The sequence below is a fragment of the Lithobates pipiens genome, unplaced genomic scaffold, assembly GCF_037356315.1.
Source record: "Lithobates pipiens isolate NorthernLeopardFrog02 unplaced genomic scaffold, aLitPip1_a1.2 Scaffold_27, whole genome shotgun sequence".
NCBI lineage: Eukaryota > Metazoa > Chordata > Amphibia > Anura > Ranidae > Lithobates > Lithobates pipiens.
The window spans coordinates 225,160,800-225,185,305 of record NW_027507788.1 but is presented as its reverse complement, the minus strand read 5'-3'; the positions used below and the strand labels follow the sequence as shown (position 1 = coordinate 225,185,305).

The 24,506-nt window shown below is 47.3% G+C and overlaps 1 protein-coding gene across 5 annotated transcripts in view; it reads left to right on the top strand.

Annotated features, from left to right (window-relative positions):
- ACOT7 (acyl-CoA thioesterase 7) overlaps nt 1-24,506 on the top strand; it is a 343,430-nt gene that overhangs the window by 13,876 nt on the left and 305,048 nt on the right. For 2 of the 5 annotated variants that reach the window (XM_077458311.1, XM_077458309.1), the window contains exon 2: nt 10,054-10,157. The exons of 2 other annotated variants lie outside the window; for them this stretch is intronic. In XM_077458311.1, coding sequence (XP_077314437.1) covers nt 10,105-10,157 — 53 coding nt within the window. In that variant the 5' untranslated portion in view covers nt 10,054-10,104. Of the gene's footprint in view, nt 1-10,053; nt 10,158-23,093; nt 23,129-24,506 lie in introns of those variants that run through there. One more of the 5 variants, XM_077458312.1, reaches the window with a different exon arrangement.

The window sequence follows — 24,506 nt, the reverse complement described above, 5'->3', positions numbered from 1 at the left end:
AATGTCCGATGGGTCCCCGACAATGTCGCAGTCACAATAAAAATCGCTGATTGCCGCCATTACTAGTAAAAAAAAAAATAATAAAAATTATTAATAAAAATGCTATAAAACTATCCCCTATTTTGTAAATTCTATAACTTTTGCACAAACCAATCAATAATTGCTTATTGCGATTTTTTTTTTTTTTTTTTTACCAAAAATATGTAGAAGAATACGTATCGGCCTAAACTGAGGGAAATTTTTTTTTTTTTTTCGATATTTTTGGGGGATATTTATTATAACAAAAAGTAAAAAATAATGCGTTTTTTTTCAAAATTGTCGCTCTATTTTTGTTTATAGCGCAAAAAATAAAAACCGCAGGGGTGATCAAATACCACCAAAAGAAAGCTCTATTTGTGGGAAAAAAAGGACGTCAATTTTCTTTAGGAGCCACGTCGCACGACCGCGCAATTGTCAGTTAAAGCGACGCAGTGCCGAATCGCAAAAAGTGGTCTGGTCTTTGACCAGCAAAATGGTCCGGGGCTGTAAGTGGTTAATTTCAAAATTATATATGTATACTTTTATACTATTAAAAATAAAAAAAATAGCTGTGCACCACTAAAGTGTTTTTGGTTTAAGTTGAAGAAAAGGTGGCAACCCTAGTACGGGTGTTTGCGTGCGCACGTGTGTACACGCACGCGCACAAATCCCTGTGCTGTTCCTACTAAGTCTCCTCTCCTAGTCAATTCTATGCCCCCCCCCCCCAGTTATTAGAACACACAGAGTTAACACACAGTTAACCCCTTGATCGCCCCCTAGTGTTAACCCCTCCCCTGTCAGTGACATTTATAACGTAATCAGTGCATTTCTATAGCTCTGATCGCTGTATAAAGGTCAGTGGTCCCAAAAATTTGTCAAGTCTCCGATCTGTATGTCCGCAGTACCGCTAAAAAACACTGATCACCGCTATTACTAGTAAAAATAAATTAAAAAAAATGCCATAAATCTTTCCCATAATTTCTAGACACTATAACTTGTGTGCAAACCAATCAATATCCTAGGGCAGTGATGGCGAACTTCGGCACTCCGGATGTTTTTGGAACTACATTCCCATGATGCTCACCTACATTGCAGAGTGCCAGAGCATCATGGGAAGTGTAGTTCCAAAAACATCCGGAGTGCCGAAGTTCGCCATCACTGCCCTAGGATATTGATTGGTTTGCACAAAAGTTAATCAATATCCTAGGTCGGTGATGGGGAACCTCGGCACTCCGGATGTTTTTGGAAACTACATTTCCCATGATGCTTTGGCACTCTGCAGTGTAGGTGAGCATCATGGGAAATGTAGTTCCAAAAACATCCGGCGTGCTCAGGTTGGCCATCACCGGCCTAGATTGTAAACTCTAATAAGCTGGGCTCTCTGATTCCCCTCCCCCTATATTGGATTGTATTGTAAGTGCACTGTCTGCTCTCATGTTGTAAAGTGCTGCGCAAACTGTTGGCGCTGTATAATAATATACGCTTTATTGCGATTTTACTTTTATTTTTTTCGTTTTTGTTTTTTTCAAAATTGTCACTTTTTTTTTTTTGTTTATAACGCAAAAAATAAAAACCGCAGAGGTGATCAAATACCACCAAAAGAAATCTATTTGTGGGAAAAAAAAAAAAAAGACGCAAATTTTTGTTTTGGGTACAGCGCTGCACGACCGCGCAATTGTCAGCTAAAACAACGCAGTGCCGAATTGTTAAAAGTGCTCTGGTCAGGAAGGGGGGGGGGGGGGGGTAAAATCTTCTGGGGCTGAAGTGGTTAAAATGGCAAACGTCACACCTACCTTCTCTGTGCAATGTATTTGCACCGCCTCTTCTCTTCTATTGCTGGTATCTGTTAGTATACATTGACTGTGCTGAGAGGGACGCTTTAATGTAATTGCCACAATATACAGTGCCTTGGAAAAAAACTGCTTGATTTTTATTTTTTATTTTTTTTTATAAAGAATAATTAATAATAATGAAACATTAAAGAGGTATTAGACCCCCCGAAACAACAATGTCATACAGTGCCTTGATAAAGTATTCATACCCCTTGAACTTTCCCACATTGTGTCATGTTACACCCAAAAATGAAAATGTATTTTATTGGGATTTTATGTGATGGACCAACACAAAGTGTCACATAATTGTGAAGTGGAAAGAAAATGATAAATGATACAAATAAGTGTGTGTGTGGGCATTTGTATTCAGCCCCCTTTACTCCAATACCCCTAACTAAAATCTAGTGGAACCAGTTGCCTTCAGAAGTCACCTAATTAGTAAGTAGAGCCCACCTGTGTGTCGTTTAATCTCAGTATAAATACAGCTGTTCTGTGAAGCCCTCAGAGGTTTGTTAGAGAACCTTAGTGAACAAACAGCATCATGAAGGCCAAGGAACACACCAGGCAGGTCAGGGATGAAGTTGTGGAGAAGTATAAAGCAGGGTTGGGTTATAATAAAATCTCCCAAGCTTTGATCATCTCACGGAGCTCTGTTCAATCCATCATCGGAAAATGGAAAGAGTATGGGCATAACTGCAAACCTACCAAGACACGGCCGTCCACCTAAACTGACCGGGCCGGGCAAGGAGAGCATTCATCAGAGAAGAGCCAAGAGGTCCATGGTAACTCTGGAGGAGCTGCAGAGATCCACAGCTCAGGGGGAGAATCTGTCCACAGGACAACTATTAGTCGTCTCTCCACAAATCTGCCCTTTATGGAAGAGTGACAAGAAGAAAGACATTGGAGAAAGAAAGTCATAAGAAGTCCTGTTTGTAGTTTGTGAGAAGCCATGTGGGGGAGGGGGCAGCAAACATGTGGAAGAAGGTGATCTGGTCAGAGGAGACCAAAATTCTACTTTATGGCCTAAAAGCAAAACGCTATGTGTGGGGGAAACTAACACTGTCCCCACTGTGAGACATGGTGGTGGCAGCATCATGTGGTGGGGATGGTTTTCTTCAGCAGGGACAGGGAAGCTGGTCAGAGTTGATGGGAAGATGGATGGAGACAAATACAGGACAATCTTAGAAGAAAACCTGTTGGAGTCGGCAGAAGACTTGAGACCGGGGCGGAGGGTCACCTTCCAGCAGGACAACGACCCGAAACATCCAGCCAGAGCTACAATGGAATGGTTTACATCAAAGCATATTCATGTGTTAGAATGGCCCAGTCACAGTCCAGACCTAAATCCCATTGAGAATCTGTGGCCAGACTTGAAAATTGCTGATCACAGACGCTCTCCATCCAATCTGACAGAGCTTGAGATATTTTACAAAGAAGAAGAATGGGCAGAAATGTCCTCTCTAGATGGGCAAAGCTGGTAGAGACACCCCCAAAAAGACTTGTAGAGAAAGGGGGTTCTACAAAGTATTGGCTCCGGGGGGCGCCATACAAATGCCCCTCCCCCACACTTTTCACATATTTATTTGTATCATTTATCATTTTCCTTCCACTTCACAATTATGTGACACTTTGTGTTGGTCCATCACATAAAATCCCAATAAAATACATTTAGATTTTTGGTTGTAACATTAAAACATGTGGGAAAGTTCAAGGGGTATGAATACTTTTTTTTCAATTGAAGGTTTTGTCTTTGTGGTTTTATATATTATAAAATTCTCAGGTGCTGATTAACATGCTGCACTAACCCTCGTTAACACCGCTTTGTGCTTCTACTGTAGACTCGACATGCTTCACAGTTGGTCTGGAGATGCAAGTCCCAGCATGCCTTGCTGACTCTGAAAGTCGATTAACTTGGATGACTTTCCTCTTCAGAGGGGGGTGTCTGTGTGATTCTACCAGTGTGCAACAAATGCAAATGTCAGTCCAAAACATTCGTACCAGAACGACCTCTTCAAACTGAAGACAGAAGTTTTCAGTGAATCGGCATTGCTTAACGCTTTTTGGTTGCGGTGTTATGTGATGGAGGAACCAAGGGGCACTACAACGCCATTCATTTTGAATGCGGTCATGCAGTAGCGGGTGATGCTCTTGACGTGCTGCGTGAGTGACGTCTATTATTTTGTATTTTAGAAATCCCGGTCTCATTTTCATGTAGGCTGATCCCGCCAGTCACCTTTTCTTTTTTTTTCCTTGTTCTAAGCTGACCACGCTAAGTACAGAAACTGATCTGTGCTAAGCCTCGCACACACGGTACGATTATTGGCAGGGGATTGTCTGTTGACAGACTGTTGTCCTAAATTCTTACCGTTAGTACGCTCCTTCAGACAATTGTTGTCCAACTTTCGGACAACAACAAATGTTGGATGGCAGGCTCGTACATTTTCGGCGGACAGCGGTCTGTTGGCAGATTTTTGTATCGTCGGTACACAAATCCCTCACATAAAAGCTGAAAGTACAAACACGCATGCTCGGAATCAATGCTCCCCAAACACGAAATTAGAAGGGGCCCAAAGGGTGGCGCTCAAGCGCCGACATTCCTCATAGTACGTCACTACGTTCATGTTTGTGGCACAACAATTGTGTATTATTAGTATGCAAGACAAGATCCTGACACGCACAACATTTTGACAAAAATCAGGCGCTTGGTTGGCCAACAATCGTGCCTTGTGTACGAGGCTTAAGTGTGGTCAGTTTTTTCATCCTTTGCCTAGCCAATCAGAGGTACAGGACAGTGTGCAGACACACAGCATGCCTGGTTGTCTGTTCAGCCACCACACTTCCCCCACCAAACTCAGCCTGCCTCTGGTACACGCCCCCTCCTTCCCAATCGCAGCCTGCCTCTGGTACACGCCCCCTCCTTCCCAATCGCAGCCTGCCTCTGGTACACGCCCGCTCCTTCCCAATCGCAGCCTGCCTCTGGTACACGCCCCCTCCTTCCAAATCGCAGCCTGCCTCTGGTACACGCCCGCTCCTTCCCAATCGCAGCCTGCCTCTGGTACACGCCCCCTCCTTCCAAATCGCAGCCTGCCTCTGGTACACGCCCGCTCCTTCCCAATCGCAGCCTGCCTCTGGTACAGGCCCGCTCCTTCCCAATCGCAGCCTGCCTCTGGTACACGCCCGCTCCTTCCCAATCGCAGCCTGCCTCTGGTACACGCCCGCTCCTTCCCAATCGCAGCCTGCCTCTGGTACACGCCCCCTCCTTCCCAATCGCAGCCTGCCACTGGTACACGCCCGCTCCTTCCCAATCGCAGCCTGCCTCTGGTACACGCCCGCTCCTTCCCAATCGCAGCCTGCCTCTGGTACACGCCCGCTCCTTCCCAATCACAGCCTGCCTCTGGTACACGCCCCGCTCCTTCCCAATCGCAGCCTGCCTCTGGTACACGCCCCCTCCTTCCCAATCGCAGCCTGCCTCTGGTACACGCCCCCTCCTTCCCAATCGCAGCCTGCCTCTGGTACACGCCCCCTCCTTCCCAATCGCAGCCTGCCTCTGGTACACGCCCCCTCCTTCCCAATCGCAGCCTGCCTCTGGTACACGCCCGCTCCTTCCCCAATCGCAGCCTGCCTCTGGTACACGCCCGCTCCTTCCCAATCGCAGCCTGCCTCTGGTACACGCCCGCTCCTTCCCAATCGCAGCCTGCCACTGGTACACGCCCGCTCCTTCCCAATCGCAGCCTGCCTCTGGTACACGCCCGCTCCTTCCCAATCGCAGCCTGCCTCTGGTACACGCCCGCTCCTTCCCAATCGCAGCCTGCCTCTGGTACACGCCCGCTCCTTCCCAATCGCAGCCTGCCTCTGGAACACGCCCGCTCCTTCCCAATCGCAGCCTGCCTCTGGTACACGCCCGCTCCTTCCCAATCGCAGCCTGCCTCTGGTACACGCCCGCTCCTTCCCAATCGCAGCCTGCCTCTGGTACACGCCTGCTCCTTCCCAATCGCAGCCTGCCTCTGGTACACGCCCCTCCTCCCTTCCCAATCACAGCCTGCCTCTGGTACACGCCCGCTCCTTCCATTCACAGCCTGCCTCTGGCAAACACCCCAGAATACAGGCACACGGTATGTCTGCACAGCGTCCTGTAACCCCCCCACTATCAGATAGAAAGAGCTGGGTGGTCACATGACAGAACTAAGTAAGAGCTAATTTCTGAAACTAAGCAAAAGCAGTTCTGGTGCCTCCATAGTGATAACTCTATTAGGGTTTATATTATTGGATGTTCATAAGGTGAGAAAAACAAATGATCTCTCAATACAGCTCACCGTACCAAGACATTGCGGTCATACGTGTGTAGAAATCTGTCCCTAGTGTGACCTGTTCAGGAAGGAACGTGGCTCTGGGGAGACAACACACTGAGCTCCTGTGGCCTGTTCAATAATGAGTCCCCTATCTACTTATTAGCGGCTTGTCTAGGGACACGATCGGTGCGTTCTCTGCCAGCCGGTCCTCCAGGGAATGCATAATAGTTTTATACCTGCTGAATAATCTCCGCTCACTAAAGAGCTCCTGGTTCACGTAATTCAAATACTTACAGGTTCATCCGCAGTGTGCAAACTCAGAGCAACCAATCAGAATGTCTTATTCTCCTGTCCGCCCTCATCTGATTGGGAAAATCTTGGTTGTGCTTTGTGCTGCCTCAACCACCTCGGTGCCAACCAATAATACACCTTCATTACCGCCACATTCAACAAACAAAATGTTATTTTTTGTATTTACTATAAAAAGGGGGAAAAAGTTTTTTTTTCTTTTGGTAATTTAACCACTTGAGACCCACGCTATAGCCGAATGACGGCTACAGCGCAGATCTTCTTTGCCGGGACGACGTCCTGCGCGCTCTGTGATCGGCGAGTCTGAGACTCGCCTGATCACCGATCCGAGCAAGGGGTCGGTCCCGACCCCTTATCACGTGATCAGCTGTCAGCCAATGACAGCTGATCATGTGATATAACGGAGCCGGTAATCGGCTATTATTCCTCCTCGCGCTGACAGCGCAAGGAGAAAAAAAAAGAGCCGATCACCGGCGGCCTTGACCGGGACATCAGTCCCGATCACAGCCAGCCCTGCTAGTGCCCACCTGCCCCCTCATCACTAAGCATAATAAAAAAATAAGTGCCCCCGTCAGTGCCACCCAGCAGTGCCCACAGTGCCACCCAGCAGTGTCCACAGTGCCACTCAGCAGTGCCCACAATCTGCCTCAACAAAGGTGCTGCACCCCAGTGCCACATATCCGTGCCCATCAGTGTCATCTACCAGTGCCCAGCAGTGCCACCTATCAGTGCCCATCAGTCCCATCTATCAGTGGTACCTATCAGTGCCCCTTAGTGCCACCCATCTGTGCCACCCATCCGTGCCATCTTATCTTTGCCCATCAGTGCCGCCTTATCTGTGCCTATTAGTGCCGCCTTAACTATGCCTATCAGTGCCCACCAATGCAGCCTATCAGTGCCCACCAGTGCAGCCTATCAGTGCCGCCTCATCAGCGCACTTCAATGAAGGAGAAAAATTTCCTGTTTGCAAAATTTTATAACAAACTATTAAACATGATTTTTTTTTTTTTGCATCTTTTTTTGTTTGTTTAGCAAAAAATAAAACTCTGAGCTGTAATTAAATACCACCAAAAGAAAGCTCTAATTGTCGCGTAATTGTCATTCAAAGTGCATCAGCGCTGAAAATTGGTCTGGGACTGAGGGGGGTTTAAGTGCCCAGTAAGCAAGTGGTTAAAGAGTAGCTCCAGGCTCCTACACCCAAAAAAAATAAATAAATACAAAAAAAAAAAAAAAAAATATATATATATATATATATATATATATATATATATATATATATATATATATATATATATATATATATATATATATATATATATATATATAAAATATTATATTTTGGCATAGTTTTCCTTTCGATAATAAATACAAAAAAAATCCATAGATATCCATTACCATTTTACCACCAAATGAAAGCCCAATTTGTCCCGGGAAAAAAAAAATGCATCAGTAAAAAAATTTTTTTAGAAACCTGGATACACAAAGTAGTTGCACATTTGTGCTGGGGCATTAAGGTTTGTTTTACCCTTGTGTTTGGCATCTATTAACTGTGCATAAAATGTTTTTAGATTTTACTATTTATATATTGTATACTATTTTTTTTTAAATGGGGGGGGGGGGGGGTATATATATATATATATTATATATATATATATATATATATATATATATATATATATATATATATATAATCTCTCCTTTTTTTTTTTTTTTTTTTTTTTTTTTACTGAAATTTTGCGCTGTTGTGTAAATATCGTGTGGCGTGAAAGTGGAACAACAGCTATTTTATTCTACAGGGTGTCTGCTTTCATAAAACATGCTTGGAACATTTTAAAGACCCCCCCCCCCCCCTTTTACACTTGTGCAACTTGGGGCTGCAAAGCCGCATTACAAGTCGTACCCCATGATATCCAATGAGTACCGTTCATATCTGTGCCACTTCAAAGCAGTTCCTGCACTACTTTGGTCCGACTCTGATGCGCCTTGAGTTCCATAGACCTCAAGATTACACGGGCGTTGCTTCAAGTTGCGGCAAAAATCGCATGATTTTCAGGTCGCACACAGCAGTACAGCCGAATGAGCTTTGGCTGTACAAGTCCACAGATGTATCATGTGTTTAACCCTTTTTCTGCCGGAGCTGGTTTTGCGGTTTTTCACACGTTTAAAAAAAAAAAAAAATTATATATATTATTTACTTATTTTTTTTTTTTTTTTAAATGTGTGAAAACCGCAAAACCAGTTCCGGCAGAAAAAGGGTTAAACACATGATACATCTGTGGACTTGTACAGCCACAGCTCGTTTTGGCTGTACTGCTCTGCACTCCTGTGACCCATTTTCAGCAGACAGCCGGCTGAAGTCCGGTGTCTGCTGACATCGCCGAGTCCGATCCAGGCTTGGGCAAGATTGCGACAATGGAGTCAGGGTCCACCCACATGAATGGACCCCTGAGAGCCTGAGCCAGCCACTGCCCACCCCCTCCACAGCCCAGGGCTCAGTGAGTTTGGGGGGGGGGGGGGCCAGAGCAGAGAGCGGTGACTGACACCAGCTGTCTGCTCGGGGAGCCCTGAGACCCAAGTGATCAGTGGTGCTTGATCGCTCGCGTCTCAGTCTTTCAGGTATCGGGGGGGACAGATGCAGCATCCACCTAGGTAAGTATAAATTGGCAAAAAAAATCCAAAACCCCAAACTTCTCTTTTTAACCTGACCATATATATATATATATTTTTTTCTCAAATTGTGTCCAATTCCTGCTGAAAGTCGAGCCGTAGGTGGACCTGTTTGCTCCACTCTTTTCAACAAGATTCCATTAAAAAGTCAGAGGAGTCGGGTGGAAAACTGTTGGCTGAACATGGACTGCTTCCATCTGTGAACATGGACTGCTTTCCATCGGTGAACATGGACTGCTTTCCATCGGTGAACATGGACTGCTTTCCATCGGTGAACATGGACTGCTTTCCATCGGTGAACATGGACTGCTTTCCATCGGTGAACATGGACTGCTTTCCATCGGTGAACATGGACTGCTTTCCATCGGTGAACATGGACTGCTTTCCATCGGTGAACATGGACTGCTTTCCATCGGTGAACATGGACTGCTTTCCATCGGTGAACATGGACTGCTTTCCATCGGTGAACATGGACTGCTTTCCATCGGTGAACATGGACTGCTTTCCATCGGTGAACATGGACTGCTTTCCATCAGTCACTGTTTGGGTACCCGGGAAGCCTTCAATACAATGGGCAGCAGTGGAGATTCCTCCATCCATGGTGATTGGCGGATGGAGGAATCTATGCATGTATGACCAGGCTTACAAATACAAAAATAACATTTAAGCAAAAGCAATGCCTTTAGCTCTGTCCATATACAGTCGGTGCCTGCTGGGACTTGTAGGACACTTTCTTAGCCTCACTGCTTGCCTTTCCTGCCTAATACCGACTTGCTCTGCATCTAAGGATATTGTGCAACCAAAGTTAACAATTACTTACATCCGCGGCTGAGCTTGGAGGCTGAGGTTGCGTTCGGTTGTTGGCTGGCTGATTCCGTACAAAGGTGATACTCTGTTCCAAAAAAAAAAAAAACTTTTCTTCTCTCCGTCTTGTTCAGATCTGTAGGACTTCAATAAATCCCCCCTCCAGGACTTTCCTACCTTGTGAGATGCGTCCCACGGCTATAAGACGGTTTTTGGAGGGACCGCATATCCACGCCAGGTAATTCCACCTGCTAGAAATTCCTGCTTCGGGGTGACCGCTCTCCGTAGGAGAAACGCCCGGGGAGATGAACAAAAGGGCTCCATATGTTGTGTTTTCCTTGTGCAAATATGATGTCATCAAGGGGTATCAAGAGCAGGATTGTGCTGAGATAGGGATGTGTGATCGTTCTGGGAGTGTGGTCTGTATGGATGATGATGATGATCCTGGGCGCCAGATTTTGGGAGGCTGCAAAGACTGGCATTCGTTCTCTGTGTTTGGTCGAAAAAGTGCGAAGGTAAGAGAGACAGGTGTGTGAGATTGGGCGGTATAGGGCAGCTCGCTAATAAAAGCAGGGGTACTTGCTGAAGAACAAATGGGCGGCACAGTGGTGTAGTGGTTAGCACTCTCACCTAGCAGTAAGAAGGGCCGCTGGTTCGTTTCCCAACCACGACACTACCTGCCTGGAGTTTCCATGTTCTCCCTGTACCTGCGTGGGTTTCCTCCGGGTACTCCGGTTTCCTCCCACACTCCAAAGACATGCAGGTAGGTTAATTGGCTTTTGTCCAAAATTGGCCCTAGTATATGAATGGGGACCTTGGATTGTGGGCTCCTTGAGGGTAGGGACCAATGTGAGTGTACAATGTACAGGGATAGGGACAACTGTAGACACTCACTCAGGATGGACTGGTGTCTTTATTCAACCTTTAGCAACTATGTGTAGGTTGTCACTGCTAACTTCCCTTTAGATGTTGCTTGGCTGTCATGTCAACTCTCTGGCTTGAATATCTTCTGACATTTTTCCCGAAACAAGCATGCAGTTCAAGAATTTTGACTTCACTGACTGTTCAATCAAAGTCTGAGGCTCGAAGTGTTGGAGTCAGGCGATGAGCATTCTCAGAAGGTCAGCAACAAAATTGGGGGAGTTGAGGATGGCCCTAAAGGGCAGGAAGTGAGATCATAAGTGTTTTGTTGCACCCCATACAGGCTTACTCACTTTAGTGAAGTTGGGTGTTGTAGTAAATTGGTGGATGGTGCATTATGGTAAGATGGGGGAGATTACCTGGTGGATGGTGTAGGATGGGGGAGGTTACATGTTGTTTGGTGTAGGCTGGGGGAGGTTACATGATTGATGAGGTAAATTGAGGGATCAGACAAAGTAGGGCAAAGAGGTTACAGGTAGGATGGGATATTCAATATGGGGAGGGGGAGGGGGGGGGGGGGTATGCAGGATGGTCCTAGGAAGTTGATCAGACACTGGAGGAGAGGTTGGAGAAGGGGTCCTAGGAGGTTGGATAAGGGATAAAACACAATAGAGTAGGGTGAGGGGGGGTTGAGGTGTGCAGGATCATTCTCCAACCTCTCCTTTGGTTCTAGGAGATAGGATAGTGCAAAGGAGAGGTTGGAGAATGCACTATCCTCTATCCTATCTCCTAGAACAAGAGGAAAGTTTGGAGGGTGGTTCTAGAACAGTGATGGAGAACCTTGGCACCCCAGATGTTTTGGAACTACATTTCCCATGATGCTCACGCACTCTGCAGTGTGGATGAGCATCATGGGAAATGTAGTTCCAAAACACCTGGGGTGCCAAGGTTCACCATCACTGTTCTAGGAGATAGAATATACCAGCCTTTCTCAACCTTTTCAACACAGAGGAACCCTTGAAATAGTTCTCCGGTCTCTGGGAACCCCCTGCTAAGTTAGAAATCTACAATTCATGATACATTAGTGTGATGGTCATTGGGAAGAATGGTCCTTACACTTGTGGTCATTGGGAAGAATGGTCCTCACACTTGTGGTCATTGGGAAGAATTACCTCCTTACAGAGAGCTAAAAAGATCAATGGTGTCGGTGTGAACTTATCCGAGAGGCATAAATGGCCCAATGCTGAAGGAACCCCTACAACCTCTGGAGGAACCCTAGTGTTCCACTGAACCCTGGTTGAGAATCACTAGAATAGAGGACGGTTGTAGGACAGAGGCACCCAACCGCTAGCTTGCAGGCCACGTGTGGCCTGCGAAGCCCTCTGATGTGGCCAATGACCTCCTGATCTGGGATGGTGGGTTGGCAAGCCCAGATTGTGGGTTACCGATTCACCATTCCAAAGCATCATTGTTGTTGAGAATTGAGCCGGCAGTAGAGGAAGCATGTGGCTGCAGTAGAGTTAGTAAGGTTGAATAAAGACATCAGTTCAACCTCAGTGAGTGACTACATTTATCTCTATCCCTGTACATTGCACACTCACATTGGTCCCTACAACCTCAAGAAGCCCACAATCCAAGGTCCCCATTCATATACTAGGGCCAATTTTGGACAGAAGCCAATTAACCTACCTGCATGTCTTTGGAATGTTACCAGGTTGGCACCGGCTCCTGTCACAGGTGGAGTGATAAAAAAGTGCTCTCCGCCTGGGACAGAAACAGCCGGAGATACCTGCATGATTCCTCAAGTGAAGATTGAGGGCAGTTTTTAATTTAAAATCAAATAACAATAGGCACATCTGTTTTCTTCACTGGTTACTCCGGACCCTCCATTCACCTCTATGGTGCGACAGATGTTAACAGACTTGTGTCCACCTACCTCCAATCCAATTTGCTAAAAAAAAAAAAAAAAGGGAAGGGCATCCAACCCCTTCCATCTGGGCGGGTTGGATCGGAGGGCACATAGAGTAGAACAGGTTGTGTCTGTGTCCACTCTGCACATGCAGACCTGTCATCCGCCTTTTCTGCTCATTGTGGCCCGCGTCCAGTTACCAAGTTGCTTAAGTGGTCCTTGCTTTTTTTTTTAACCACTTGTCGACCGACGATATCCGTCCTCACTTTGAGGACGGCTATCGTTGTTATGGCAGCAGCTAGCTGCCATAACCCCGGTATTCCCGTGTTCGGCCGGCTACAAGAGTCTGCTGCGGATTTGCCGCAAGATCACTTTTATCAGCGGCGGGAGAGGCAGAGGTGATCCGGTCCATTCCCTAGCTGTGTATGGAGACGAGCGAGGGGAGGATGGCCTCCACCTGTCTCCATGACACTGCAGGGCGGAAGCGACGTCAAAACATCACTTCTGCCCATAGCTCTTAAAGGGACTTTTTTTTTATTTTTATTTATTTTTTAGTTTTTATTTTAGTGTAAATATGAGATGTGAGGTCTTTTTGACCCCCCAGATCTCACATTAAAGAGGTCCTGTCATGCTTTTTATTTTATTTTATTTTTTTTTTCTATTACAAGGGAGGTTTACATTCCTTGTAATAGGAATAAAAGTGACACAATTTTATTTATTTATTTTTAAAAACCGTTTAATGTTTGGGGGTCCTAAGTAATTTTCTAGCAAAAAAAACTGTATTTAACTTGTAAACAACACATCTAAAAAAGAGGCTCGGTCCTTAAAGAGGAAGTAAAGGCAAAAAAAGGCAACCTGCAAGGCATAATGAGCTAGTATGCATAGCATACTAGCTCATTATGAATAACTTACATGAGAACGAAGCCCCGAAGCGGTTCTCAGTCTTCATGTTTGCAGCTGCCATGTTTCCCGGAGTGACTTCCGGGTCTCGCTGCTCCGGCGCTGTGATTTGCCGGAGCTGCGATGATGTCACTCCCGCGCATGCGCACGGGAGCCGACACGAGCGGCATATGGTTAAAAGGTTGGACTTCCCATTCTAGGAGGTAGAATTGGGGATCAGGCTTGTGTAGAGAGATTGGAAGATAGTCTAAAGCCCCGTACACACGAGCGGACTTTTCAACATCCAAAGTCAGACGGAATGATTCCGGCAGACTATTCGATCGTGTGTGGGCTGCAACAGACTTTTGATTCGCAAAAGTCTGACAGACTTTAGAAATGGAACATGCTTCAAATTTTTCGGCCAGAACTCTGCCGGACCCAGTTCCTACCGAGAAATCCGCTTGTGTGTATGCTATTCCGACGGACTAAAACCGACGCTAGGGCAGCTATTGGCTACTGGCTATGAACTTCCTTATTCGAGTTGAGTCGTTCGTCATCACGTTCGAATCCGTCGGAGTTTGGTGTGATTGTGTGTGGCCAAGTCTGCTCATTCGGAAAGTCCGTCAGAATTCTGCCAGAACTCCGTCAGAACTCCTTCGAAAGTCTGTCGGACTTAATCCCTCAAAGTCTGGTCGTGTGTACGCGGCATAAGAAGGTATGATTGGGGATAAAACTTGGTGGGGTTGGAAGACAATTCTAACAGGTTGCATTGTGGATGAATCATGGTAACGGACTGTCCTAGGAGGAAGGATGGGGGTTTAGGAATGGTCCCAGAATAGGAATTTTTACTGTATGCTTGTTCCAGGGAAAAGTATTAAAGTCAGGTGATAAGCATTTTGAGAAGGTCAGCAGTAGGATAGGAGGAGTTGAGGATTACCCTACGAAGTAGGAAGACGGAGGATAGTTCTAGGGGGTAGATTGAGGGGTGATGCATGGCGGAGGATGGTCCAAGAAGGAAGTATGGGGGAGCAGAAATAAGTAGAGGTGGAGAATGGACCTAGGAGGTAAGATTGGAGGGGGGAGGGTGTGGTGCTAGAAAGAATGGATGATCAGATATAGTGGTGGGGGATGGGGGTTGAGAATGGTCCTAGAACAGGGATCCTCAAACTACGGCCCTCCAGCTGTTGTGAAACTACACATCCCATGAAGCTTTGTAAAACTCTGACATTCACAGACATGACTAGGCATGATGGGAATTGTAGTTCCTGAACAACTGGAGGGCCATAGTTTGAAGACCCATGTCCTAGAAGGTAGGACAGGTGATCAGACAAGGTGGTGGGAAATGGGTTGGAGTATAGAAGGCCAGGTAGGTGATCAGACATAGTGGTGGGGGATGGAGGTTGAAGAATGGTTCTTGAAGGTAGGATAGCTGATCAGATGTGGTGGGGGGTGTTGAAGTATAGGAAGTTGGATAGATCAGACCTGCTGGTGGGCGGAGTGTTAGAGGAGGATAGGAGGTGGGATAGGTGATCAGATGTGGTGGTGGGGGATGGAGGTTGGAGAATAGTTTAAAATGTGATGGTGGTGGGGAGTGTTGAAGTATAGGAGGGTTGGATAGGTGATGACACATAGTGGTTGGGGGAGTGTTGGTTGAGTTTAGGGGTTAGGATGGGTGATCAGACATGGTGGTGGGGGGAGTGTTGGAGGAGTATAGGAGGTTGGATGGGCGATCAGTCATGGTGTTGGGAGGTGGAGGTTGGAGAACCTCTAGAAGGTAGGATAGGTGATCAGACATGGTGGAGATGTTAGAGTATAGGGAGTAGGATTGGGGATCAGATATGTTAGGGGAGTGTTGGGGAGGTAGAATGGTGGATCGGGTGTGGTAGTGGGCAGGGGCATACCAAGAGGTTGGCGAGACCAGTGCAGGCTGAGGGGGGGGGGGGGGCACAAATTGGCAGTGTTCTACTGCTCTTCTAACTGTGACCACCCTACAGCAGGTGGAAGCACGTCGCCTTCTGTAAGGGTCATACTGAAAGCAGCTTAAACTTGTCTGTGCTGGAGATGTACTACTACTCTGTGCACTGTGCTGGGGATGTACTGTACTACTCTGTGTATTGTGGTGGGGATGTACTGTACTTGTGTACTGTGCTGGGGATGTACTGTACTAATTGTGTACTGTACTACTACTACTGTACTGTGCTGGGGATTTACTTCTACTGTGTACTGTGCTGGGTATGTACTGTACTGGTTTGCTGGGTATGTCCTGTACTAATTGTGTCCTGTGTCTGTGCTGTGCTGGGTATGTACTATACTCCTGTGTGCTGTACTAAGTGTGTACTGGGCTGAGTGTATATTATACTGTCCTGTGTTTATGCTGTGCTGGGTATGTACTGCGCTGAGTGTGTGCTTTGCAGGGGATGTAGTAAGTGTGGGCTATGCTGGGTGTGAAGTGTACTGAGTGTTTACTGTGCTTGGCTGGGTTATGTAGTATGCTGGGTATGTTCCATGCTGTGTGTTGTGTACTGTGCTGTATATGTAGTGTAGTTTGCTGTGCTAGGTATGTAAGTAGTGTAGTCGGTGTGTGGTGCTGGGTATGTAGTGTGCTGTGCTGGGTGTATACTATACTTGGATTGCTGGGTATGTAGTGTGCTGTGCTGGGTATGTAGTGTGTTGTGCTGTTTTCTGTATATTCTGTGCCCGGTGTGTATTGTGCTGGGCTTGTACTGTACAGGATTTGTAGTAACTTGTGATGGGTGTCCATACAGATTCTCGCCAAGGGCGCTGGAGACCCTAGGTACACCTCTGGGCGAGGGTAATAAAGTTTTTAGTGAGGTTATGTAATTTTTTTCCCTTTTCTTCTCTCTAATAAAATGCTTCCGCTAATGTTTGCAGATCTGGCGGTGTCCAGTGTAGGAATTATTTGCACGGTGTGTAATGGCCACTTCGTCCTCCCGACGGTTTCTCTTCTAGCTGCAAGCCAAAACTTTTGTAGAACAAATAGTGCAGCAAACAGGAGACATGCGACTCGCCTGGAGAGCTCTTCTCCATCGCTGTGACCGAACGCTGGTCCTCCCTGCGGCTCTATTTCAGACGTTGCCTGGATTCAGGCTTTCTCGTCATGTTGGAACGATGACATTTCCTTCCTAATTATTATGTCGGCAGCGGTTTGAAGCCGCCTAAAGCCAGTTGTAGGAGCTCTCTGACACCACTCCTGACACCACTCCAAGGCCAATTCTGGGCTTTTCTTTATTGTACATCATGGGACGCCGAGCCTTACACAGGCATTTTCAGTACAGGAAAATACATTATGGTTTAGGCATTAGTGTAATCTATGCTGTCATTGTTTTTTCTACTATTGCTTATGTAGCACTGACCCCCCCCCCCCCCCCCCCCCCCCCCCCGAAGGAGCTGCTGATTTTGACTGGGCCTGCACCCTACCTAGAAACCCCACTAACTTGACTCAATCCTCTTGGCACAGCTGCGGTGCAATTTAATACAGTACAATATAAAACAATGCAAAGTACCTGTATTCTACCCTCAGGATCCCCTGGCTCCACCTGGTGGGGAAGAACAATACACCCCACAACTGGATACTTAACCAGAAATATTGTTAACTGTAAAATATTTTGACAGGTGGTTACAGTAATTGTGCTGTCATCTCAACATAGGACGACAGCACAATATATTTCAATATAACAGAATATAACAGATGTATGTAAATATATTTGTATGAACCTGGGAGCTCCCCCTGCTTTAAAGGCTATACTTGAGGCCTCACTTAAAGTACTTCAATCCAGGGTTTTCTTTTCTTCGCTAGCTAAAGTCACTCCTTTTGTTTTTATAATCCAAAGTTCATGGAGGGTTAAGCTGAAATGCTCCTGGTGTAACTCCAGTAACTTATTTACATGCGCCGAGGCGCCAAAGTAAATAGGCCTTGAGCCTGCTCAGTGTCAGTGGCCCCGCTACGCCTCCGTGGAACTTCAGATTTCAATGAGGCCTGTATGTGAGTCTAACTGCGTGCAAAAGTTAACAAATGGTGGGCCGTAACCCGCTCGCCAACTGAATCAGAGTTCAGCGTGATCACTTTGGTCTGGTGACTGTAGCTTGTCTTTCCGTCAGCTGGGCCAGATGCTCTGTATCGATTCTACTGAATCGATCCGGTTCTCCGATTCTCCGCTGAGTGTCTTTGGACAGTTATTTGCACACACGTTGCCAACCCGCATCTGCAACAAACCTAAAAAACCTTCTCGGGTTTGGGTATTTGGTGGGTATGTACCTGACATGGACCTCATGTGACCCAGGGGGCGTACCTTCAGATTTTATACTGAGCCTGGGCAGATCAGCAGGTAAACAGAAATGGGCAACACGCACTGTGGGCAGGAAGCCAAGAAAATTGCTTTTCAAAAAAGATACTTTTTTTAGCTCCTCCCTGTGTAACCTCCCACTAAAATGTATGCTGCTATTGCTTGCTGGACGTAAGTCTGTGGTCTAGTGTACATGGCTCTTGTAGGTGTGCTCGTCATCGGCTTAAAGCAACCCTGTCCTTCGCGAAGCCTTACACAATCCGCTGCAAAAAACCTGAAATATTCAGTTCATAAGTTCAGTTCAGATGTATGACTGACTGTGAATAGAGGAGGGGAGAAGAGGGCGTGTATGGGACATAATCTCTCTTCCGTTCACAGAAAGCCTTGTATTCTGTAAATCAGGCAGGGGATATGACCGGATCCCTTCACTGCCGCAACCTGCTGATTTTACAGCTGCAGAACCTGGAATTACAGCAATCTGTGAAGGAGCCAGCTAGCGGAGGGGGCAGGGACACGACTGAATCCCTTCACTGCCACTCCCACCCCCCCCCCTCCCCCCTCCCCCGCAGAACCTGGAAATCCAGAAATCTGTGAAGGAGCTAGATAGCTGTCAGAAACCATGAAATCAGGCCGAGGCACAAGTACAGTTAAATCACACTTGTTTATTAAAAAAATGTAGTCAAAACATAGCCAAAGTTCAGTAACCGGATAGGATAGTCAGCCAAGCCAGAAGTCAGGGATCAGCGTAGTGGAACAGCAAGCAGGATCTGGAGCCAAAAGGGATGTCAGCAAAGCAAGGCTTGAACAGGATCACAGGAGATCATTTCTGTGATGTTGACCAAGGCAAAGGCAGAGATCCTCTGGAATGGACGGCTTAAGTAGGCAGGACTGATGAGCAGGATATCGTCAACAGTTGAGTAAATGTGGAGAGATGGGAGCTGGCAATTAGCCGCCAGCTGAGTGGAGCCTTGACACTAGCAGCAGATTGAAGGGTTGAGCACATGACTCAACCCTTCAATCTGCTGCTCTCACCCCGCAGAACCTGGAAATCCAGAAATCTGTGAAGGAGCCAGCTAGTGGAGGGGGCAGGGACATGATTGAATCCCTTCACTGTCGCTCCCACCCCCGCAGAACCCGGAAATATAGCAATCTGTAAAGGAGCCAGCTTGCAGCCGGTAAGCGGAGGGGGCAGGGACACGACCGGATCCGTTCAATGCTGCTCCTCCTAGTCCCACCCCCGCAGATACCCAGAAATCCATTAATTTTGTGCAGCTTTTTGGAGGGGGCCGGGACACAACCGAAACCCTTCACTACCGCAACCTGTTGCTATCACCCCTGCAGAACGCAGAAATCTGTGAAGGAGCTGGCTTGCAGAGAGGTAGGTGCACAACCAAAATCCTTCGCTGCTGCTCCCACCCCTGCAGAACTTGGAAATCCAGCAATCTGTAAAGGAGCCAGCTAGCAGGGATATGTCTGGGGACACTTCACTGCTGCAGCCGCTGCTCCCACCCCCGCAGAACCTGCAAATTCAGTGCTCTGTGCGGGAGCCAGCTAGCTGAGGGGGCAGGGACATGACCATAACCCCTTACCACTGCAGCCGCTGCTCCCGCCCCCGCAGAACCTGGAAATCCTGCAATCTGTAAAGGAGCCAGCTAGCAGGGACGTGTCTGGAAACGCTTCACTGCTGCAGCCGCTGCTCCCACCCCCGCAGAACCTGCCATTTCAGTGCTTTGTTTGGGAGCAAGGACATGACCATAACCCCTTACCACTGCAGCCGCTGCTCCCACCCCCAGCAGAACCTGGAAATCTAGCAATTTGTAAAGGAGCCAGCTTGCAGTCAGTAAGCAGAGGGGGGCAGGGACATAACCGGAACCATTCAATGCTGCTCCTCCTAGTTCCACCCCTGCAGAACCTGGAAATCCAGCAATCTGTAAAGGAGCCAGCTAGCAGGGACATGTCTGGGAACACTTCACTGCTGCAGCCGCTGCTCCCACCCTCGCAGAACCTATCATTTCAGTGCTTTGTGCGGGCGCCAGTAAGCTGAGGGGGCAGGGACATGACCGGATCCATTCAATGCTGCTCGTCCTAGTCCCACCCCCCCAGATACCCAGAAATCCAGCAATTTTGTGCAGCTTTTTGGAGGGGGCGGGGACACAACCGAAACCCTTCACTACCGCAACCTGTTGCTATCACCCCTGCAGAACGCAGAAATCTGTGAAGGAGCTGGCTTGCAGAGAGGTAGGTGCACAGCCAAAATCCTTCGCTGCTGCTCCCACCCCTGCAGAACTTGGAAATCCAGCAATCTGTAAAGGAGCCAGCTATCAGGGATATGTCTGGGGACACTTCACTGCTGCAGCCGCTGCTCCCACCCCCGCAGAACCTGCAAATTCAGTGCTCTGTGCGGGAGCCAGCTAGCTGAGGGAGCAGGGACATGACCATAACCCCTTACCACTGCAGCCGCTGCTCCCGCCCCCGCAGAACCTGGAAATCTAGCAATCTGTAAAGGAGCCAGCTTGCAGTCAGTAAGCAGAGGGGGGCAGGGACATAACCGGAACCATTCAATGCTGCTCCTCCTAGTTCCACCCCTGCAGAACCTAGAAATCCAGCAATCTGTAAAGGAGCCAGCTAGCAGGGATGTGTCTGGGAACACTTCACTGCTGCAGCCGCTGCTCCCACCCCCACAGAACCTGGAATTTTAAATGAAGCAGAAGACATCCCCACACTGTATGCATATTATGACTGCCTGACTTGGCTCGTTTAGTATCTAAAAATTTTTTTTCCCTCTTACAAAATTACAATTTTCTACATTTTTATTTTTGACAATTTTATCTTTTCAAATATATTTTCCAATTATTTTTTTTATTTTTTTTGGAAAGCCAGTGACTGCTGGAGTACAATGTTGTTTTTTTTCTACATTTGCTGCTTCTGCCCTGCATTATATGTGCATGCAACCAATGCAAAATAGTTTGTGGGTGTGCCTTGTTCCCCGACCCCGCCCTTCACAAGGAGCCACAGTTTGATTGGTAGGTTCTGTTGAACACGGGTGTAGCAGGTGAACGGAATACAGTGAGCTTTGTTTTATTTATCTCCTCCCTCCAGCCTCCCCCTCCAGGCTTGCACAGTATTAGCGGCTCCTCTCCTCTCTTGGACTGGCTTCCTCTGATTTCACTGCACACTGTGAGCTTCTCACTCTGTACATTTAAAAGCTGTAGCATGTCAGAGCCCCGCCTCCATTTCCTGGCTGGAGAACATCCAGTGTCGGTTTGCCCTTTCATCCCCAGCTCCACTGCCCCTGGCCCGCCCCTTTTTCATTCATTGGATTTCAGTTCTTTCAATCAAGGGTGATGTGTGGTGTGGGCAGCCTGCATGCAGATACAGCCTGACTGGCACCGCCCACTCCTCCAGACTGACACCCTCCCATCAATGCATTTTAATTAGGGATTCACTGATATATCATTAGCTGAAAATCATCAGCTGAAAAGAGGGTTATCTGCGTTTTTTGCCGATGTTGAAAAGAAAAACTAATAATGGCATGCCGTGTCCGATTGCCGTTGATGCAAAAACGGCATCCAATTGAGGTCGATGCAAAATGGCGTCCCGCTGAGGTCGATGCAAAGAGGGCGTCCCGCTGAGGTCGATGCAAAGAGGGCGTCCCGCTGAGGTCGATGCAAAGAGGGCGTCCCACTGAGGTCGATGCAAAGAGGGCGTCCCACGGAGGTCGATGCAAAAACGGCGTCCCACTGAGGTCGATGCAAAGAGGGCGTATCCACGGAGGTCGATGCAAAGAGGGCGTCCCACGCAGGTCGATGCAAAAACGGCGTCCCACTGAGGTCGATGCAAAGAGGGCGTCCCACGGAGGTCGATGCAAAAACGGCGTCCCACGGAGGTCGATGCAAGGAGGGCGTCCCGCGGAGGTCGATGCAAAGAGGGCGTCCCGCGGAGGTCGATGCAGAGGGCGTCCCGCGGAGGTCGATGCAAAGAGGGCGTCCCGCGGAGGTCGATGCAAGGAGGGCGTCCCGCGGAGGTCGATGCAAAGAGGGCGTCCCGCGGAGGGCGATGCAAGGAGGGCGTCCAGCGGAGGTCGATGCAAAGAGGGCGTCCAGCGGAGGTCGATGCAAAGAGGGCGTCCCGCGGAGGTCGATGCAAAGAGGGCGCCCCACGGAGGTCGATGCAAAGAGGGCGTCCCGCGGAGGTCGATGCAAAGAGGGCGTCCCGCGGAGGTCGATGCAAAGAGGGCGTCCCGCGGAGGTCGATGCAAAGAGGGCGTCCCGCGGAGGTCGATGCAAAGAGGGCGTCCCGCGGAGGTCGATGCAAAGAGGGCGTCCCGCGGAGGTCGATGCAAAGAGGGCGTCCCGCGGAGGTCGATGCAAAGAGGGCGTCCCGCGGAGGTCGATGCAAAGAGGGCGCCCCGCGGAGGTCGATGCAAGGAGGGCGTCCCGCGGAGGTCGATGCAAAAACGAATTAACATAGTTGGTCAGAAAAATTTAAATACAATTTTTACATTTAAAAAACAGTTTGTTTCGGTTTTTGGTGCATCCTGAATGTTCGGTTTGGGCACCGGAACTTTTATTTCGGATCGTCACTCATTATTTTTTTTAATATTTGCAAAACTCCTCCCAGCCCACCGCTTGCATCAGGACTGAGGGCTCCGGAGGGGGGGGGGGGGGGGGTGGTGGGGGTAACTGGGAAGTTTTCTGGAAACTATGAACAGCCTCCTGCAGGCTCCTCCCACCAGCCATGATCTGCCTGCATTGCATAGAGAAGCACAGAGACCCGGTGATGACATCACGATGTGTAATGAAAAGATTTTATTTAAAAATGTCATTGGCGTGTTGATGGGGGGGGGGGGGTGGAAAAATTAAGGCAAATTTAAAATTTGGCTCTAAAGAGTATTCAGGATCCATGTTGCAAATATTTCATATGATTTGTCATGCTGATGATTCAGATAAGAGGCGGAGCTGAGAACACGTCTGCTCCTGTCCTGGTTCTTCTATCGCCGTGCGCACAGGAAGCATTTCTCATCGGTGATCATATAGCTGAAAGCTTTCCATGGCAACACCGGAGCCCTCCTGTGATTGGCTGCCCGCCGCTCTTCATTCACAGATTGGCTCTATACATGATGGGGCACATGTGCCTCACAGGAGCCTCTGACATCACCTGTGATGTCACCGCCATGCATATTCCCAGGCAGCGTATTGCTCATCCCCGGCCAGTGCCAGCCCGGCTTCCTGTGTAGATGGAAGATGTCCTTACACGGTAATGTGCCTCCTCTATTCTCAGAAACATTTCCTTTTCTATTTGTTACAATTTGTAACTTTTCTATTCTCTGTTTTTATCTATAATATCATTAGAACCTCGCAGTCTTTACAATAAACCAGAAATGTCGCCACTTACTAATTATTAGATGTGGTGGCTGCATTTGTTTTTCTTTTCTTCTGCATTCCCCCCTCCTTTTTTTTTTTTTCACCTGGTGACCAGGCCAGTATTTCACCTACTGTATTAGTGTGGTACAACTCTGGAGGAATGAGAACAGGAGGCACAGCAGACAGCAGCAATGTCAGTCTTTCAGGAGGGGGGGATTTTAAATGTATTAGCAGATTTAAATACACTGACACATTGAAGCCAAACGACAGTCCATTGTTAAGGTTTATATTCCCTCCAGGGGGTGTTTAAAAAAATAAAAAAAAAATATTGAATAGGTGTTCATCCGTTGAAATGTAAATTTGCTGCAAATGGGACAAAATGGAAAAAGACACAAGTCCATCTAGTTCAACCATAAAAAAAAAAATAAATAAAAAATAAAAAAATAAAAAAGAAATTCAATCCCATATACACAATCCTATACCCACAGCTGATCAGCTGAAGGTGAAAAACTGCAATTTGCTCCAGCAGGGGAAAAAATTCCTTCCTGATCCCCCCGAGAGGCAATCGGATTTTCCCCGGATCAACTTTACCTATAAATGTCAGTACCCCGTTATATTCTGAACATTTTTTATTAAATAATCCAGGCCTTTCTTAAAGCAATCTACTGAGCCGGCCAGATCCACCTCTGCAGGGAGTCTATTCCACATTTTCACAGCTCTTACTGTGAAGAGACCTTTCCGTAATTGGAGATTAAATATATTTTTTCCTCCTAGATGTAAAGGGCGCCCCCGTGTACTCTGTGATGAACTTAAAGTGAATAAACAAAAGGAGAGAAAAAAGAAAATTGTTTGGGACTTTAAATGAGGTGATGGGGGCCGTTCACATCCCCTCCTCCATCCCGATTTGGTATTTAAAAAAGAAAAAAAAGAGCAACAGGCGGGACTTTATATGAGGCACACGGGGGCAGAAGCATAAAATTTGGTGAAAATTTTTTTTTTTTTTAGTAAAAGACAAGTTTTTAATAAGTACAGGTAATCATATATTTACATGTTATTGCACAGTCATAAATTAGTATTCTCTATTTCATCAATATATACACATTCCAACAAGGACTGAATAGTAAACATATGAAGAGTTGAGTGTTCAATAAACACAATTTATATATGAATACATGACACATTGAAGCGTCATTTAAAGAAGAAAAAAACACAAAAATAAGAGGACAGAAATCAAGAAGGAACGTTCATGCTTTGTTGAAAATTGTATACAC